The sequence below is a fragment of the Ixodes scapularis genome, unplaced genomic scaffold (assembly GCF_016920785.2).
Source record: "Ixodes scapularis isolate PalLabHiFi unplaced genomic scaffold, ASM1692078v2 PGA_scaffold1__304_contigs__length_218370807, whole genome shotgun sequence".
Classification (NCBI taxonomy): Eukaryota; Metazoa; Arthropoda; class Arachnida; order Ixodida; family Ixodidae; genus Ixodes; species Ixodes scapularis.
In genome coordinates, this window is record NW_024609846.1 from 63,198,894 (window position 1) to 63,214,052 (window position 15,159).

The window sequence follows — 15,159 nt, forward strand, 5'->3', positions numbered from 1 at the left end:
TTCACAGACGTCGGTAAATAAAAATTAAAAGCTTCCGCAACTACGATTTTGTCCCTCAAGATGTTGCTACTTAACACTAGAATTGCAATTTCAGTCGTCACGAGAAAAAATAATCTGCTTGAATGAAATGTGTATTTAGAAGATACAGAAGAGGGTATTTTCAGCCTCACCCTGTACCAAATTTGCTTTGTTTTTTTCTTCTTTTTTGTAAAAGGCGGCTTGGCAATTATAAAATATTTACTGCTCCCCATCACTGCCTCAACTGCTTTTGTATTACGCGACCGACAAGATTTTCATGAAAATATCGCTACTTGTCGTTGGAGATCCTGGTTATACAACAGTGCAATTGATCGCTTCAGTTCTTAGTCATGACAATAACCGCAGACTCGCCCTGAAACAGAAATGTATGCTTTGTTTGAGTTCAACTTGCTCCATCTTTCGGTTGTTTATGGTGGTCTACATACGGTCACCGTCAAAGTCAGTGAGGCCATAGGTTAGGAATTGTGGTTGAAAATGTGGCTTTATGCAGAGAAAATAGTTAGGTCTAGCTCTAACGAGACCTAAGTGTAAATGACCTAATAGATGTAATTTGTTCCCAGCATAATATTAGCAACCACATTGTACCGGCAAACATAAGTAGGCCGCCTTCAAGACGGTAGAGGTTATCGTAGGAACCTTGAGTGTCTCTGAATATTCCTGAAAATGGAAGGCAAGAAAACAGTTGTTAGGTGCGGGCTAAAACTCTCTCGATTTCTCCGAAATGTGAATTGAGCCACCAAGTATGCGCTAGTGCCATTAAATAGTGAACTTTAGCATGCGCAGACTTCCACTTACGTAGAAACGCCAAAAAAGTTGTTGTTTTTTTTTTGCAGTTTTTTTGCTATTTTTGGTACTACGAGTCGAACTAGATGGTAAAGTGTTGATAATCTAATCATAACCCTGCCTGGGGACGAAATTCCAGCTGCTAAAAAAATTCACTTCGAGCATCCGGAATTTGTTTATCATTTTGATAATTGAGTTCGAGGAGCAATGTAGAGTGAGTAACACTGGCACTGCAAAGCAAGGTATCACCTGATTTTTTGTCTTTCTCTTATTCTGAAAGGACCCTGTTACGTTCGAGACTTATTTTGTACCGTTTTTCTGTTTATTCTCATATCTCGGAAAAAGATGCGTCTGTTGAGGGGAAATATTCTTTGACGGCGCGCTCCGGTTAGCTTTTCTTTCCAGAAATCATGTCACATATATCTATTGCAGTTTGTTATAGTTACTGTTCGCACCGGGCGAGAATCATGAGCACAACACGCCACGCACCATCTGTGTGGGAGCACGTCAGCCTTGTGGATGCGTGCACTTTCACTTCTACGCAATCCGGACTCGCGCAGTGATGGGTAGCAGCAAACAGACAAACACAGCGATGCTGTTCTCGGTGCATCGTTACCTTTCAATGTTATGGAGTGAGCGTGTGTTTTCAAGACAAGAAAGGGAGATTACCCGCGCTTCTAGAAATCGAGCAGCGCGAAAGAACTTCGGAGATTCGGTTTTGGAATTGGCACCAAAGAGTTGGGGCTATGTCTTTCGAACAAAGTGTTTTGTATCTGACTGTCTTTGCAATAAACCGGACCACACTGGTCAGTAAAAATTTAACTCGTTTTAAAAAGTTACCTCGTCGAAACGTGCTCAATGGGACCAAACGTTTTCATATTTTTGTTTGCTACTTCCGAGGAATCAAAAACGTCGGTCATCTCCAACAAGCCTGCCCCTCTCATAGAAAGTTGACTGACTGTCACTGAGACTGCTATTGTAGCCAACCGGAATATTTAAATTAAGCGGAATAATACCATTCGACCTTTCCACCGTCCAAACTATTTTTAAAATCCGTCTTTTTAGTTAACGCTTCAGCTGTAGAGCGCGCTTCGTTTTGTTACAAAGCCTATAAAAAAAAACTTAATACGATTAGATATTTAAAATAAATCGGTAGACTCAACTAATAATACCGAAAGAATTATTGTAATTTTTGTTATTTTGATATGTGGTACTGTGATATGTGGTATTGTTATATTTGAATAGCAATGTACAATAACGTGTTGTCCGGACGCGGATTAAGACACATAAATTACAAGACAGTTCAAACAATGCTTTAACAAAACCGGACTTAAAAAAAAATACAAATATTTTTTCAACATAAGAAGCAAAGTGGTTCAAGTATGGCAATGCAAGCTTTCGGCATGTTCAATCTACGCTCGCAGAAACTCACCTATGAAGCTCGGTGTCAGAAGCAAAAGCGGAGCCTTCGCGACACCCATGATGCCGTACAGGGCGACGAGTTGCTCCACTCCAAAGTAGTCGACCAGCAAGACATCGTGCATCACGTAAGTACTGCCGTAGCCAGCTGCCATACAGGTGCACACGACCACAATCATCCAAAAATCAACCGCATACGGAAGAACCAAGAGGGACGTCGCCATTAGAAGCAAACACAGAGTGAGCAACACATTTCTGGGTAAAAGTCCCTTATCAGCCAACAGGGGCAAACAAACGCACCCTATGGAGCACGTTAAGTAGGTACCAGGGTGTTAGCCACAGTGCAGTCGACTCGTCAGTACCATTATCCACCGCATAATCGACGATCGTCGTAAAGATAACGTACTCGACAGCGTAGAAGATTGCCGCAGATAGCAAGAGCACGTAAAAGATTGGATTCCGAGTGACGTCTATTACTGACTTCCAGAAACCGGGGTTCGGACTCCTTGGGCTATCACTGTTTCCGCAGCGATCTGTGCTGTATTTAAGACTGCCATTAACTTCATTGGAGGTGACGAGGGAATTACTCGGAGCCGAACTGTGGCCACGTTTTGTAGGGGTGTGCCAGGGCGGCACCTTAAGTGAACACGCAAGTGGGATTAGGTTCATTATCAGAGCTCCCCATATAAAGAAACTGCCGCTGAACCCGTAGGAGTCCTTCAAGGCTGAAAGTAAGCGTGGGAAAACCATCCCGGCCAGTGTCAATCCGACGGACGTGAAGCCCAGGGCCACGCCCCTGAGCTTGTCGAAATACATCATCGTAAGGAGGTTGCCCGACATGTAAGTTGTGCCGGCCCCAAACCCTGGAAGCAGCAAAAAAACAAACAAATAAAACTTTATTTTGCTTTGTACGCAAATAAGGCAATTAATACATCCCTCCATGTTATATAGATAGACAAATTTCATCCCAGAGGTGTATTAACTTCATAAATATTAATCTGAATTCATTCTACCGGTATATAGTATATGTACAAAACATTACGCGAAAATTGAAACATACAAGAGAGCACTGCACGGGCTTATGCTTACCCGAAAGCCCGGGCTGTTACCCGAAAGCCCGGGCCCGGCTCGGCACGCGGGCCGGGACGGGCCGGTCTAGGCGGTTTTTCGGTGGGCACGGTCCTTTCGCGGGCTTTTATCTGCGGGCGCGGGCTGGGCTCGGGCCAACACTTTGGCGGAGCTGGATTGGGCTCGGGGCTGCGGCCCTATCCGTGCTCGCCGACGAGTGCAAATACAGTAGTAGATGTGGTTTCAGTGGGGAACATCGCAGCTTTGCTAAAACCGTCGTCTTACCGAAAAAAAACAACAACAAAAAAACAAGAAAAAAAAACGAGCATAACGTTCATTACATATTTACGTAGAACTTCGTCTGGGTTGCACTGAAATAACATGCGATTATGTACGCTGTCATAATTTATTTATGAAGAAATCACGGCAGTCTGTAGATCAATGAATTGATACACAGCAAGCGTAGCACGATGATATAAGTAATATATGTCTGGGCTGCATCACAAGCCGGCACATATCGTAGTTTTTGCCTTGCTCCCTAAAGGCTGGACACCATGGAGCGGAAAAGGGGACGAATTTCGCACGACGAAATTGGCTTTGCGTGTGGCGTCGGAACAGTGGATGTTGCACCGCGCGCAATGCGAACGCGCCGCCGTGCGAAGTTCGTCAGTTCTTCGCCGCATATTCATAAATAGTGCAGCATGTCGGCTTTTAGAATATTTTGCGTCGTCTTTCTTGGCTATCACGATACTCGACACAAGTTAGTGTGGCATTCTATGATCAAATTGAGGGGCTGCATGAGCTCACAACTATCACAACTGGTGGATGGGCACTGAAGGTGCAAAGAGGAGCGCTGTCGACAGCACAGTAAGAAAAAGGATGGTCGGCATGCCGGCGGTTCCTTCTGAACGCGAGAGCGGTTGCGAAAAATGCGTCAGCGCTAAACCACTAAAACGGATACTCCTGGATGAGTTTCAAGACCGGCACGACGGCCCCGAGACGGACCGTGGTGATTCTGAGTTAGACAACTACTTCCATTCCGGCAAATCGTGTGGAATGCTCGGTGACCTGCTGAAGTGAAGGGAGTCTCAAAGCAAGACATTTTCAGGTCTTGATTTTATGGCCAAGAAGATTCTGTGCATTCCAGATTCATTGGAAAACATTTTCTTCTTACACAAAACCCTGTGTTCTTTTCATTCCGGAAATAAAAGTATTGTCGGAGTCTCACTTTTATTTTGTTACCTTTCTAGTCCCTGTCAATTCTCCAGAATTAATTAAAAGACTATTTGTATGTTTGCGGCCCCGGAAAGAATACTGTTTATTTCTAGAAAGCGGCCCGTGAACAAATTCGTTGCGGAAATAATTCATATGTCTTTTGCGAATGCAGGTCAACTCGTCTTGGAAATAAAATAAAATCGCCGTCGGAGTTGTCATTTGTTGCTTAGGCCTAAAGGTCAATCAATTCATCTATACTGTCTTTTGTTATTTTTTTTTTTAATTTTTAGATTACTATTTTTTTTTTGACGCAATTCGACTAGCCTAGATAAATTTACACGTGTTATTCGTAGCTCCGTCAGGTAGTACTTATGTAAAAGGAAAGAAATTGCGTACTAGCAACGCAACTCCAGCGGTCGCCTTATGTGCATAAAATTACATTGCCCAATATTTTAGCACTCCTCGTGGCGAAGTTTAGAAAACATGACACCGAATTCGGTCCCTAGCCGAACCGGGCCGGTTCTAAAAGGTGGCGGGCTGGGCCGGGCCGTGTAACACAGAAATTGATCGGCGTCGGGCCGAGGGTTGTTTCAAGGATCTGGGCAGGGATTGGGCGGGTAAATTACCGTGACGCCGGGCCCGGGCCGGAACTGTGGTCTAAAAAGTGGCCCGTGCAGTGCTCTCACATAAAATCCGGCATTATCTTGTCTTTCCGACAGGCGAATTTCGTTGTTCCGTGAATAATCTTTTATTTTATAGGTTTTTTTTGCCAATAGGAACAAGTGACGCGAGTCCTAATAGCATTCGTGAGTCAGCGTACAACGGCGGCGAATTAAAATAAACTTACATACTTCCCAACAGGATGAGTTGCTTGATTCAAAAAAGTATTTCCCAGCTCTTTACTCTTCTAACCTATATATAACCAAAGCAGTACGACACGGTTCATGGAATTTGAATTGAACGCCAGTTCTCACTCACGGTATGGTGAGTGAGAACTGGCGCTCCAATATGTAAAAAAAAGGACATGCGTCGGAGTCTTTTAATTTGAGTCTTTTTCTTCTTTTGACAGACACTTACCGTGAATCACACCTAGCGTGACAGAAATCCATGCTATATTAGGCGCAAATCCTGATGCCATTAAGCCAAGTGATGCTAGAACGCTTGATGCAACCATGACAGATGTCACAGAAAACTTTTTATGCAGGGGTGGCAACATAAGGCCTGAAATAAAAAAGATTAAGTGTTAGACGCGATAAACACGTGATAAAAATGTTTCTTTTCACATCGGGTATTTTTAAGAAGTAGCAAAAAAGTCGATCTTTGAACGGATCCGCTGGCATCATTTTATAAAACGTGTATACGGTTCCTTTTTTTCTTGACATCGAGAATTTCTGCAATAGTTGTAAAAAAGTAAAGGAACGCATCACATACCCCCCCCCCCCCCCTTTCCTCAAGATAGTTTTTGCGAAAGAAACTGAAATGAACTGTGTTTTTTGCAAAAAAATCTTGTTAACGGTATAATATCTAGTTTCAAGCGTAGATTATATAAAATTAGGCGTTTCGCTGTCATTTCCTTTCACACATTAAACTTCATAGTCCGCTACGCACAAAATATAAGTGATAAACATACACAAGCGTGTGTAACTGGAAAAAGCACATCGAAATAATACGTAGGTATGTCGTTCACTTAATTTCAAGAACAAGGCTTTTAGGTGCGCCTGAGGCGTGATCGTCATTGCATAAACTAATTTCAATAATTGGATCACGTTTCTTATCACCAATGCATATCTCTTGGTTATAGAGATTAATTCTTTCTTACTCGGCCTCTCTGTTTACGTCGTGAGGACTGAGAAACTGTTTTCATTACAATATCAACTTAGCGTGAGGTATGACACGGACGAAATGCATAGGGTCGAAATGCGGGCTGATTATTTAATCAACTATTCAAATGCCGGTCCTCTGTGCCAGCTTCTAGATATTGATCGTAGTCTGAAGTATTGTTTGCGGAAACAAAAACACAGTTCCTGTGTTACAATATCAAGTCATCAATCGAGAACGTGTATGTACATACTCAGCATGTACGACTGGTCAATACAAATTCGCTGGTATCGGGAAGAAAATAACATTTGCGAAAAAAAGACACCGTCTACCTTATGATAAAGTCATGAGCACGTATTGTTGAGCTCAAAGTAAACATGTTATGTCCTTTCACTCAGTGGCCATATTTCCTACAGAAAACTCTTCGTTGTAAATACACGCCATAGTTTTAAATTAAATTTCGTCGGTAAAAACAGCGTGAAATACCTGCGTATCAATTTCTCCGGACTGCAGTCTTATGACCTATCAGCGCGATCTACAGAGCGGGTTCAGCGAGCGATAAAGCCAAAGAAAAAAAATTTAAGGAATATCCATCGGTGGATCCTAAGAGAATGCGCTAGCATGACCCTTGGTAAACGCCACTCACGTCCTTTTTTAGGAAACGCTAACGCTAAAACCCTTCATTTTTGTGTATTGGCTATTTCTTTTGTTCCCTCTGTTTTTTGCTGCCTTTTTTTGGTTTCGTTACGGAGTTAGTGTTTCTCAAAGGGTGACGTGTGTGGCATTTCGAGGGGTCCATGCCTAACATATTCCCTAAGAATCCATCAATTGACCTTGTTTTAATTCTCTTTGCGGCACGCTTCCCTTTTCACTAGTTTGTCCGCAGATGGACGGCGTCAGCTCTTCGCTGACATGAAGGTACTAACGCTAACGCATCAATAGGATGTTTGAAGAGACAGCTCTCTATTTAAAATGAGCGTCTGAAATGCCTGTGTTATGGCCTGGCGCATGTTGCGATTTCAAGCTTCGTAATTGTTGAAGCCACATCATCCGCACTATCATAAATTTATGTTTTATGGGTTGGTTTTCGTCACAGTATGTGGCTTAAAAGATCTCCAGGCGGTTTTTAGGCCTTGACGCTCCGACAGACCCACACCCAGAATATGTTATGACCTCTTATACCATAGTGTCATAAATGGCAATCGATGAGGCGACGAAGGACTGAAGGAAACTAATGTCGCATTCGTCTGGGGCGCTCACAGCACCGAGAAAATGTCGACCCCCAGACCATGCCACTGTGTAGGTGCACCACATGACGCACTACCAGGCGAACGCGAAGCATCCCGCCGTGCGATGCGCTCCGTGCGGTCACTGCAAGGGCAAAACATGAACGGGTTAGTTCGACGGGTGGACGATAAAAAATATCCGCAAGAGTGGGGTGGCGGCTCGCGCCATCTAGCGAGGATGAAAGTAACAAATTGTCTTTCAAGTGGATGGTTCAAATATGTACTTGTTGCACCGAAAATTTGCCCGCCAACGTAAAAACAAAAACACATGGACTATGAAACAGCGTTTACACATATGCGATTTTATTGTCGGATTAGCGATAGGTACACGTCCGGTATGAAAATCAACAGAGGCGAGGGTACGCAGGGGTTAAAAGAAAAACAAGAAACTTAATTAGGCAATAAAAGGCCGCGCACGACGACAACACTACAAAACCATCAGAACGAAATGCGAACACGTGTTAAAGGGGTAGTGAAACGAAATTTTAGCGCCGATCTTGTTGCATAAATATGGGCTAGGGACAGGCATCACCTCGGAAATATAAATATTGCGCTGTAAAACACAGGAGAACTAATTTTAAACATAATTAAACGATTTCAAATTCTCATCTGGTGGATGGGGGGAAGTTCTCGTGACATCACTTGTGCCAAAATAGCAGCGCCGTTCTGCGGCAATACGGCGTGCCGGCAGAATTCGCCTAGGCCTGAACGCGTTTGCAAAGCCTTGGCGGAGAAAGCCAAAGCGTAGTTGGCCACAGTGAGCTCGTTCTCGTTGCGGCTCTTTGCACGACACGGCCCGAGCATGCTTCTGGCACGGCCGGTATTAGTTGCTGCGAGTCGCGAGCTGCAAGCCGACGTTAAAAACGATATGTTTGAACTACGAGGGTGTCAGCAAGAGCCACGCAAATGCCAAATACCTGTTCACACTCGGAGCGGACACGCGCGTTTGATCGAAGTGCTGGATTCGCTCTGTTAGACCGCGTTTCGGTAAGCGCTTCTGGACCGATCTTTTACGATTGCAACTCGATACTGACATGACACTCGGCAAAGAAAGGTTAGACCGACATCGCGTAGCTCCCACGAACTGCTATAGCTCGACACTGACGTAGCGTCGAGTCAGAATAAAAATGGCATACTAATAACAGAGTGTACATACCGAGTTGCCAAGGTAATCCGTATGGCGTTTATTTGAGCTCTATATCACACAAAACAAGGAGATAGAATCAATGAGAGTCCCTTTTCGACGACAGCGTTCGTCACCGCTGTCTCGGAAAACAAGGAGATCGAGATGACAAGGGGAAAATATTGACCTCTGAAATTTAGTTCAGGGATCAAACTACTCATCCGGTAAGGGTCCACAAGGGTCGCGCGGGCATATTCCATTCAGCAGGCCAGCCGGTCATGGACAGACGGTCTTGGCCAAGGACCGCCGGAGCAACGGTGCGCCGAGTCGATGTTGCTGCTAGGCCTACTATATTCTGCCGAGCTCGCTCGGTCGGCAGAATCGTGGCTGTTGTAGCTCTTCTCGTGTGTTTGTGGATCCTGCGTTCTTGATCGTCGTGGTCTGTTTTAAGTACTCCTTCCTTTTTTCTTGCTGGTTGAAGTCGGGACGCACGAGAAGAGCACGAAGAAAAATGAATGTCCGTTGGTGGCCGATACCAAGTAACTGAGCGACGCTGTCGGCCTTGTTGATTTGATCGTAAAAAGTGCGTAAGACAGCTTCGGAGCTGTCGTAGGTTTCTGTCGTAACCTGCGCAAAGGTTACGACAATTTCGTTTCGAGAGCACGGGTTTTCTCTCAAATTTGTCGTACGCACTTTTTTCGTCGTGAATTCGCTTTGAGAATCCGGCCTCAGAGCTGGTTTCGTCAGTGCTGCCGTGGTTGCCGACTTGCCGTGGTCCCGTGGTGCAGCGTGCGTGCAGCCCTTGCACATCTCAAACGGCCACGTTGTCACAGGTCGTTAATCGTCGACGCGCCACCAAGTGGCAACGCTCGTAACCACAACATTCACGCCGTAGCCTTTCCCGACCGGCACAAGTGACGTCACGAATGCGCCCAATATCCCAAGACGCATCGCGCTCTCCGATGGCCGATTTTTGATCGCGCGCCCAATCGGGCCCATTAGGGTGAAAAATATAGCCATCCGTTCAAAATACAAACGCGCGATTATGATTTATGAATATCATTGATCATATTGAACCTATTTCTGACCATAATAGGTGTATTTCAAATTTCGCTTCAGTATCTCTTTAAGGGGTGTCCGAACAGGGCACTACAAAACGCACGACTTCGACAAATCGTGAAAATTGAAGCGGGCGCGTCCGCTTCAATTTTCACGATTTGTCGTAGTCGTGCGTTTTGTAGAGTCCTGTTTGGACACCCCTTTACTCCAACAACACACTCACGAACCTTCGGGCAGCGGTGCCGCGAAAAAAACAAGACAGCACTCAATTCCCGACACAACGCGAAACAACTCACCACTCGCGAGTCGCGACACAAACTGCAGCCGGGAAACAAGCTCGCCGGTGCAAAGAAGACGAAAGTTTCGAAAAAGGAAAGTCCCCCCTGCGGGACCCAAAGTCCAGGAAAAAGTTCAAACGAAGTCCGAAGACTCACCGACGTCTTGAATCCGACAAACGACGAAAGCTTCACATGCCCGGCGTGGTGGAGTGATTGCTGGGCGGCCGACGCAACGCAGCACCGCACACACACACACACTTCCCGAACAGGGAAAAACCGACGCCCGTCGTCACTGCTGGAATCGTAGCCAGTGAAGAGGGCTTGAGGGAAAGAAGATAGCAGCGCCGACATCACGTTCTCTCGAGCTGCGGGCCGCCATATTTCGCGAGACGAGGAAGGAAGACCGACGACGTGGCGAGAGAGAGAGAGGAGGTGCCGAAGGAAGCGGAGAGCGTTAACTCAAGGTCGCAGTGCCGAGGACCTGCTCGGTCTCCTTCGGACGGTGCAGCTGGTGCAGCAACGCACCGGTGCCGCGCGCCGCATGAAGTCCCAGGCGAACGTAGTGCAGCCGCACCGACACGACCAAGCGAACGTGACGCGTCCGTCGGTGCAGCGCGGTGCGGTGCGGTGCGCCCCCGACGAATGTGACATAAATTTGTGATGGGACAAACTTTTGCCCACAACAAAATAAAAGAAGGCTAGCGTCGCAGGCGTCGATGCCGGCATAGTAGCAAGATCCAGCGCTGGGGTGAGAGTGAGACTTACTCCGGCTTGCCACGCGGAGCCCCTTATGTACACACGTGGGCTTCTGGAACAATCGGCGTAGAAGGTTTGGCGCGTAGAACATTCGGACCTCAAATAAGCAACAGGGTTCTCGAATAACTAAAACGCGACATTCACAGGAATAACAAAACAGGTGCTTCCGTTCTCATGCATCGAACCTCGGTCCTATGTTTGGAATCCAAGCTTTATAAGCATTCGACCACGGCCGCGCTCCTTTTTTTTTATTGCATGGTTTTGGCATAGGAGACAAATAGATCACAGAAACAATAATAGTTTCAAAATAATAGCCGCGGTGGATAATGTAAACAGCCAAATATCTTCGACGGTCGCCAAGTCCTCGATAGGCGGCAGAAGTTGGAAGAGGGCTGCTGTACCTTAAACATTTCTTTCAACAAACAGATTCTTTCTAAAAATACCTAAACGCTGTGCTTACGTTGATGCCAGCGTGTCTCACCGCCATGCGGCATAGCCACAAGCTATGGAGGCCGAAAAGCATCATCATGTCGTAAGGTACAAAGTTGTCCCCTCACTGCATAAACAAATGGCGGATGCCATGGGGCATTAACGGCCGCGCTCGTTTTTTTCTATTGCTTGGTTTGGCATAGGAGACAAATAGATCACAGGTTAAAGTCTTTTGAAAAAACGTCCAAAAAGAACACTACGTCCCGGCAGTTAAGGAACGCGTGCTCTATCGTATCGGGCACTTTGCTAAGCAAACAGTTGACTGACCAAGCAACAGGAATACCCCTTTTCTCCGCAAAGCTTTTCACCGGCAGGGTTTGAGCGTGCAATCGAAAAAAAAAAAAAAGGTCTCCGTGTAAGCGGGGACCCTCATTCGCTTGACACGTTTCAAAATATCCTGTCCACGTGCCGCACTGTACAACGAACGGTAGAGCAGAGTAGGAAAAAGTGAAACAACCAGAACTTTGGCCAAACAACTCCGCAGCACAATGGAAAAAAATTCAAAGGAAAAACTTGCTTCCAAAAACCTCTAAGCAGCCGCAACCTCATTTAAAAAAGCGGCGTACATCAGGGACCCGAAACTCGTCAAACAAAAAGTTGGAGACGAACGTTCGCGGAGCGCGCCGATTCGACGTTGGCGAAAAAAAAAAGCGCGTAGTCATCGTCGTGATAGGCCAATCGGTGCACTCAGTCAATTTCGGCCCCAACTTTGTGCTTGACGAGTTTAGGGGTCCAGGACTGAAATTAATATCAGTCGAAACAATAAACTCGAGCAGCGCACTGCTCAACAATACGTGAATGACTGAACGCAGAAAAAGGTCCTCCTGCTCCATTTAGAAAAAACAAACCTATTAAGTTTTCTGGCAAAAGGATGCGCCAGACCCAGCCTGCCGTCTTTGGCAGGACCAAAAAGGTTGGGTCGGCTCGTTCTTTCGCAAGCCCAGCTCCAAACAAAAATAGTAAACACAGGGTGCTTACGCTGGATATTGACAATCGAACAATGCAACACCTGCAACACGTACCATAGTTTTTCGGCAAAAAACTATTACATACCACAGCACGCGCAAAAGTTAGAAATAAAGAACTTTACCCCCTTACTCAACAGGCTTCGCGCGCAACGGGTTAGTTTCCGCGCGCCGGTAATCCCCATTGCCGCGATGCTTTTCCTGGGGAACCCCGAGATAAGGTGCTGGCGTGTCCGTCCACATGGCGCATTCAAAAAGAGGGGCCTTTGAGGCTCAGTCCATATATGCCTAAAACCCAGACATTTTGGACAAGTCACCGCGCTACACGTCTACACGTCTGCTCGCAGAACTTCTCTGTAAGTTCCACTGGGTTCTTCGGCGTCCTTGACACTAAACCGCCTAAACCGCCAAACAAGTGAAAAAGTTAGGCTTCTTCCTGGTTTCTCGGTTTCTGTGGCTACTTTGAGCCGAAATTGACGAGTAGTGCCAAATTTAGGCTTCACTGCTGCTACTTCGGTTATCACGTGGAATATCCGGCTCAAGCAGGAAACTTTGGCAATTATGCGGCAAGCAAGAGAAAAGACATTAAATATTTAAAAAAAATTACTCCGTCACTAACGCCTCGACCAAAGCCGTTTTAGGCCCAAGTTAGGCGTTTCTTTGACGTGCTACCTGGCGGCGAATAACTGCGAGATCCAGATTTAGGAAATAAACTAAATGAGAAAGAGAATGTTAAACACCCCATTCTAAGCATCCTCCACTTTCGCCGCATGCTTTCCTTATGCGGAGGGCAAGTTCGTCTGCTCCTTGCGCAGGGGGTAGCGGTGACGTCAGAACGCCGAGCCCTGATTGGCTGATCGCGACCCCCTATCTGAGCGTCGTCTGCTCCTCTGCAACGTCGTCTGCTCGCAACGTCGTCTGCGTCTGTCTTACATTTCCTGCGACTTTCGAAAGTGCAGAGGCCAGATTCACGAAACGATCTTACGCCAAAAAATGTGCGTAAGACAAAACTTAAGAACAAATTCGTATACACGAAACGAAATTTTCGTAAGCTTTGCGCAGGTTACCACAAAATCCTACGACAGCTCCGAAGGTGTCTTACGCACTTCTTACGATCAAATCAGCATGGCCGACAGCGTCACGGTCGCGACGACCCACGGATGTTTATTTTTCTACGGGTGCTTCTCACGCGTCCCGACTTCAAGCAGCAAGAAAAAAGTATAAAGTACTTGAAACAGACCACGACGAACAAGAACGCTGGATCCAGAAACACCCGGGAAAAGCTTCAACGGCCACGGATCAACCGAACGCGACCAAGCGAGCACGGCAGTTAGGCCTAGCAGGCACTCGGCGACCGTCTGCCCACGACCGGCTGGCGTGGTGAATGGAATATGCCCGCGCGACCCTTGTGAACCCTTCCCGTATTATACTTTGATCGCTGACCTCAGTTTTAGATTAAGAGGTAAATTTCTTCCTCTTGTTATCTCCTTGTTTCCCGAGGCAACGGTGACTCTCGCCGGTGAAAAAGCGATGGATCTCCGACAGACGCAGGAAAGGTAAAGCAGCCATCGCTTAGACTAGCAGACGTAAAGCAGACGACGTTAACTGCGCCAACCCGCCGACGCCGCAAAAGAATGAGGGGTCTCGCCGCACACGAAAGGAGGGAAAAAGTATTTGGGAGGGAACTTGCGGACACTAACACGCTCACTCTCGGTTCTTAGCAAACAAACCTCGGCGCCTCGGGACATCTCGCCAGTGAGTCCTTTGACTTCCCTCCTTGATGCGCGTCTGCTAGTTGTTAGACAAAAACAACGTACCGCTCGAGTTATTTTGTCTGCCCTCTCTGAAAGGCCAAGTCGAGCTCGCTCGACTTCCGAAAGTCGTAGGAAAGGTAAGACAGGCGCAGACGACGTTGCGAGCAGACGACGTTGCAAAGGAGCAGACGACGCTCAGATAGGGGGTCGCGATCAGCCAATCGGGGCTCGGCGTTCTGACGTCACCGCTACTTCCTTTCTCATGCGCAGAAGACAAAAATGAGCCCACTTGCGAGGCGTATTCTTTTTTCTTTCTTTCTTTACCCACAGACTATGTCACTTGTGTACATACCTACAGAACATCCCAAGGCTACCATCAGGCTAAGCGGCCAAGACGCCGTTTCTCTGTCCACATTGAATTCCTCAACAAATTCGATGTACAGGTATCCGACTGTTTCGAGGGCTCCAAGCGAGAGGAACGTCAAGAGGGCTACGATGGGGATGATACGCCAACAGTCGTCCACACCAGCCGGCTCCTTCCTCAACCGAGACGTCGCGCTTCGACCTACGGATGGCATTTTCTGTCCTAATTGAAAGAAAAATAAGACCAAATATAATTCGTGAATAAAATATAAAAAAAGAAGTAACTAGCGGGCGCAGTGCCTTACCCACGAGTCAGCTGACACAATGGCGCCTAACCAATTAGGCGCTGTGATCACAATATTCTTTTTTTTTTTCTTCAGGAACTCCGGCAGGACGAGCTTCATGCACTGCAACGGGGCTCCGTGTTCTGATCTGAGGGTGAAAAAAGCAAGCTCAACTATAAACGGATGTTTGAGGAGCCAGCGGAAAGCATCTGTTAAACCTGCGTAGAACGCACAATGAAATGGAACTTGTTCCAGCTGTGTACTGGACCGATTATTGACTGTACATTTGCCCAGCTGTAGGGACGACCGCAAATTGTTGCTTTCGATACTGTGCCACAACTGCATAAAGCGTATTTTTTTCCCAGCTTCTAATAATGTAAAAACGCCTTAGCTAGAAAAATCGTTCTCACAAGAGCTTATCACCAAACGTGCGCCACTCTGCAGTCGATATTAAAATTTA

The 15,159-nt window shown here is 46.4% G+C and overlaps 1 protein-coding gene across 1 annotated transcript; it reads right to left on the reverse strand.

The window, feature by feature from the left end:
• Positions 1 to 362: 362 nt before the first annotated feature.
• LOC115310039 (monocarboxylate transporter 9-like) lies at positions 363 to 14,429 on the reverse strand. The gene is made up of 6 exons (XM_040218489.1): positions 14,405 to 14,429; positions 5,602 to 5,745; positions 2,604 to 3,104; positions 2,255 to 2,542; positions 625 to 696; positions 363 to 391 (listed from the first exon to the last, which is right to left on the reverse strand). The coding sequence occupies exons 1-6, from the start codon at positions 14,427 to 14,429 to the stop codon at positions 363 to 365; spliced, it is 1,059 nt and encodes a 352-aa protein (XP_040074423.1).
• Positions 14,430 to 15,159: the final 730 nt, after the last annotated feature.